The sequence below is a fragment of the Elephantulus edwardii genome, unplaced genomic scaffold, assembly GCF_000299155.1.
Source record: "Elephantulus edwardii isolate Elephantulus edwardi_28Jun2011 unplaced genomic scaffold, EleEdw1.0 scaffold08026, whole genome shotgun sequence".
Classification (NCBI taxonomy): Eukaryota; Metazoa; Chordata; class Mammalia; order Macroscelidea; family Macroscelididae; genus Elephantulus; species Elephantulus edwardii.
In genome coordinates, this window is record NW_006407776.1 from 1 (window position 1) to 841 (window position 841).

An 841-nucleotide genomic window follows, 5' to 3' on the forward strand; every position below is an offset into this window, starting at 1 on the left:
GATAGCCTGGTTGGGAGGTCTTCTTCATTCATTGGTCCAGCTCTTCCTTGTCCTACAGCTGCCCTTCTGTGGGCCTAATGTGATCAATCACTTCGTCTGTGACTTGTACCCCTTGCTAGAGCTTGCGTGCACCAACACGTATGTCATCGGCCTGCTGGTGGTTGCCAACAGTGGTGTGATCTGCCTCTTGAACTTCCTCATGCTGGCTGCCTCCTACATCGTCATCCTGCGCTCCTTGAGGTCTCACAGTGCCGAGGGGAGGCGCAAAGCCCTCTCCACCTGTGGGGCCCACTTCACAGTTGTTGCCTTGTTCTTCGTGCCCTGTATATTTATTTACATGCGACCATCCTCAACGTTGTCTATCGATAAAATAGTGGCTGTGTTTTATTGTATTCTGACACCCATGTTCAACCCCTTGATTTATACCCTAAGAAATGCAGAGGTGAAAAACGCCATGAGGAATCTCTGGAGAAAATGAGCAATGGTGGAAGACACATGGTACAGTACATAAATAATTCCAACTATATTTGGTTAGAAGATGTTTTGTGACAATAAAGCTGAAGTATCATTGAAAGTTTTCAGAAAAAATTTGACTACTTGAATATTTGCCTAATCTACTCATGTTCTAATTATTTAATCAGATAAATGATTATTTGCTACTTCAATTTATCATTAAGAGTTTATCTTAATATGGAGAGGTTAAAAGTAACACTCTTCCTCTTTTACCTATGTTTGAGGTGAACTCTTCATCTACTCGGCACACTGAATGTTTGTGATGAGAAGGAACTCTTTGTGGAATTGAATTGGTCATGTCCCTCACTCTGCTGTATAGTTGGAAACC

General features: G+C 42.4%; 1 protein-coding gene across 1 annotated transcript; it reads left to right on the forward strand.

The window, feature by feature from the left end:
• Positions 1-7: 7 nt before the first annotated feature.
• Positions 8-478, forward strand: LOC102867040 (olfactory receptor 140-like; the record flags this gene model as incomplete). The annotated part of the gene is made up of 1 exon (XM_006903568.1): positions 8-478. A coding segment is annotated over one exon (471 nt), but the record flags the coding sequence as incomplete, so codon positions are not given.
• Positions 479-841: the final 363 nt, after the last annotated feature.